Genomic DNA, 3,346 nt, shown 5'->3' with positions numbered 1-3,346 from the left:
CAGCCAGCCAGCCAGCGTTCGGGAAACTCGCTTAAACGAATTACGACACGGGGGCGAGGTATAACGCGAGCCCGCTGGAAACCGATAAGCTTTCGAACGTTCGCTTTTCGGGATAAATTGCGAGGGGCCAGGGCGCACCTTCCTTCCCGTGGATACCGATGAAAATTGAACGTGGAATAGGTGGCGGAATGGGATAGAGAACTGATCCAGTCTAATTCGCGCAGACGTGATCACTTTTGCGTTTCTTTTCGTCAGCTTTTCGGGAGAATATTTTTTTCTTTTTGATACGTTGATTGCTGCGTTGGTCACCTGTGGCCGGAAATTGTTCCTTCGATGGGGCCACCGGTGGGTATCAGTCGGAGTTGGGCAAAACGTGATCCGATTAATGATTGAAAATTACGATTAATATAAAATCCAGTTATTAATCGTGATTACTGAATAATCAGTAATCGTTGATTAACGAATAAGAAAGGAATTAGAAGTTGTTGGAATCGATGTTCGTGATTGCTTTATTAATTATTAATCGTGTACTTTGGCTGTAATAACAACACTGTGAACATGTTTTTAGAAATATATTTAGTTTTTACATAGTTTTACATGGACAATCCTTAGAACAAGTTACTTACAAATTTCAGACATTCCGTATGAAATATAATTAATCAGTGAATGATTTAAAAATGACCGATTAATGATTACAAATTACAGAAGGTAATCACTATTACTGATTTTCTCTCAAAGATGATTGACTGATTAACACTATTTCTACCACGATTTTGTGTATACCTATTTCGACCGAAAGGTGTCTTTCGACACCTTTGCGTTTGAATGCAAATAATTGCCAAAATTGTCGGGTTTTCAAATTATCAGTTAAATATAGATAATTTGAACAATATATTTATTGATACATTGATGCGTATTTATTAGAGATTATTTAATCAGGTTGTAAATTCTAGCTTAATTCATCAGTCTACAAAATAGAAGTATACATAAATGTAATCAAACATGTTTTACCTCAACAGGAAGAATAATTAAAAAATATCATCTTCTTCATTTTTTTATTTTTATTAGAAAGATAATCAAACATTGTAATATTATTAACTTAATGATTACAGAAAGCGATTACAAAGGAATTAATTACCGCCCAACTCTGATTAGGGTACTAGGTGACGTGTAGTAAAAATTGCAATTTGGGAAATCACATTTTGCAACATTTCTTGTCTGAGCTTGTGAAAATTTAAAAAATACTTTTCATAGATTTATGTGAATTGTACGTATGCTGAGAATGATCTAGAAAGGGTTAAAGATTGTGAAAATTGCACAGGCTTTCGGCTTACAACTGTAATAAATCTGAAGATTCCTACACCTTTTCTTACAGATTTCGATGAAATTTCCGGCACAATATGTATCATTGGCGTAAGTTTCAAATTTTCATCACAAGCTCAGATAGAAAAATTGTGAACCTTTACAATTTCTTTCGCGATTCCCACAAACGAAACTCAAGTCGTTAGGTCCAATTTTGAAAAAGTTATACTGTACTAAAGAGTGTCCGAATATTAGTGGGAGTCACTGTATATATTTTAGAAATATATTTAGTTTTTACATAGTTTTACATAGACAATCCTTAGAACAAGTTACTTATTTATTTTTAGTGTAATTTGCTTTTAATACAACTCGCATTTCAGACATTCCGTATGAAATATAATTAATCATTGAATGATTCAAAAATGACCGATCAATGATTACAAATTACAGAAGGTAATCACGATCACTGATTTATTTCAACGATGATTGACTGATTAATGGTTACAGTTATTACGATTGCATTAAATAATCGATTACAGAAATCCATTACAAAAGAATTAATTACTGCCCAACTCTGGTATCAGTGGCTCCGAATATTTAGAATAATTAAAATAAAATGAATATCGTTGAATGAAAATTTCGAACATCGTAGCTAACTAGACGTTATTTTCAATTAACACGTTGAGCGCGGAGCCGATTTCGCTCTGCTTCCCGTTCAGGCGGCACACAGCTGCGATCATTTTGCGAGCTGTTCGGTTATAGAGTATGAACAGAAGATGACAAATGCGCTCACACGACATTCGGACGAAGAAATACCAATCCGGGTTGATAGAAGAAGTGTTCATAAATTGCAAAAAAAAAAGAAGGAGACGTGCATAAGATTTATTTTTTAAACACGATACTGCCAGTCCCACGGGCCTACGCCACTCAAACGAAAAGTTCACTGTCAGTCCCCACGGACCGACGCCGCCTAAACGGAAAGTTCACTGTCAGTCACCACGGACTGACGCCGCGCTTAACGTGTTAAAAAAAAAATAAATAATGCACAATATAACACTGTGCTTAGAACAACGAAAATCTTCTTGCCCCCTGAGCAAAACACGCAAATCCGACGTGACAGTCAACGTGTCAAAAAGCAAAACTCCCAGGCTTCCAAGAAAAACCGAAACACTCTGTACCAACGATATCTCTCTGCGCACAGTCTGATTAGTAGAACTCCGTTGACGGGCTGAAAAGAATCGTACAAGCCTCCTGATACGATAATTTAACGGTGAAGTATGCAATTACTGCGAGTTAAAGTACCGTTCAATTATAAAGAGCCACAGAGACAGGGAGAGAAAGAAAAAAGATGTTTAAATCACAGAGGAAACAGATAGGATCAATTTCGTGTCGCAGACGGTGTACACCCCCGCGGTAGCGTATACCGCGGCGGTGCACAGCCGTAGCGCGGTAATTATCCGTTGTAATTGAGTCGTCGATACGAAAGTGAATCGATCCGGCCAAGGACAGGATAGAAATAATGAGGAAACGATCTGTACAGCTGGCCAGGATTGCCGGCTGCCCTGCCGTCACCGGCTTCACCGTCCGCGGTAATCGTTTCACCGGAAACGCTGTCTAGACACAGCAGCAGCTCACCCTCCCGCGCACACCGGCCACCCCAGTTCGCCCTGGCTCTACCATGCTCCTCGCAGCCGATTTCCGCGGTCTGCTACCCGGCACCGGCCTTCCTCGACGTCGCCGAGGACCGGAAGTGGAAGAAGCTCGGATGGTGAGTCCTTCGTTTCCATTCTTCTCTCTTCACTTTCTTCTGTTTTTTTTTTTTTATCACACTCTCTACCTCTCCACCGGATGGGTGTCTCTTCTACTCCTTCCTATTTTTTTTTTTAATACAAAATGATCCGTCTTCTTGGAGATCCAGGAAGAACGACGTAGTGCCTTTGCAATGGTATCTCAATTGCCGCGTTTCGGAAGTGGAATTATCGCTCTTTCGTTGTCATCCTTGTGTTTCATTTACCCTTATGTCAATAACCAGAATTGCCGTCTA

General features: G+C 39.2%; 1 protein-coding gene across 1 annotated transcript in view; it reads left to right on the top strand.

Annotated features, from left to right (window-relative positions):
• LOC108570978 (otopetrin-2-like) overlaps positions 1-3,346 on the top strand; it is a 47,564-nt gene that overhangs the window by 14,913 nt on the left and 29,305 nt on the right. Inside the window, exon 3 of the mRNA XM_017932919.1 lies at positions 2,843-3,070. Coding sequence (XP_017788408.1) covers positions 2,843-3,070 — 228 coding nt within the window. The remainder of the gene's footprint in view (positions 1-2,842; positions 3,071-3,346) is intronic.

The sequence above is a fragment of the Habropoda laboriosa genome, unplaced genomic scaffold, assembly GCF_001263275.1.
Source record: "Habropoda laboriosa isolate 0110345459 unplaced genomic scaffold, ASM126327v1 scaffold88, whole genome shotgun sequence".
Taxonomy (NCBI): Eukaryota; Metazoa; Arthropoda; class Insecta; order Hymenoptera; family Apidae; genus Habropoda; species Habropoda laboriosa.
The sequence above is the reverse complement of the archived record's forward strand: the minus strand, read 5'-3'. Positions and strand labels throughout refer to the sequence as shown.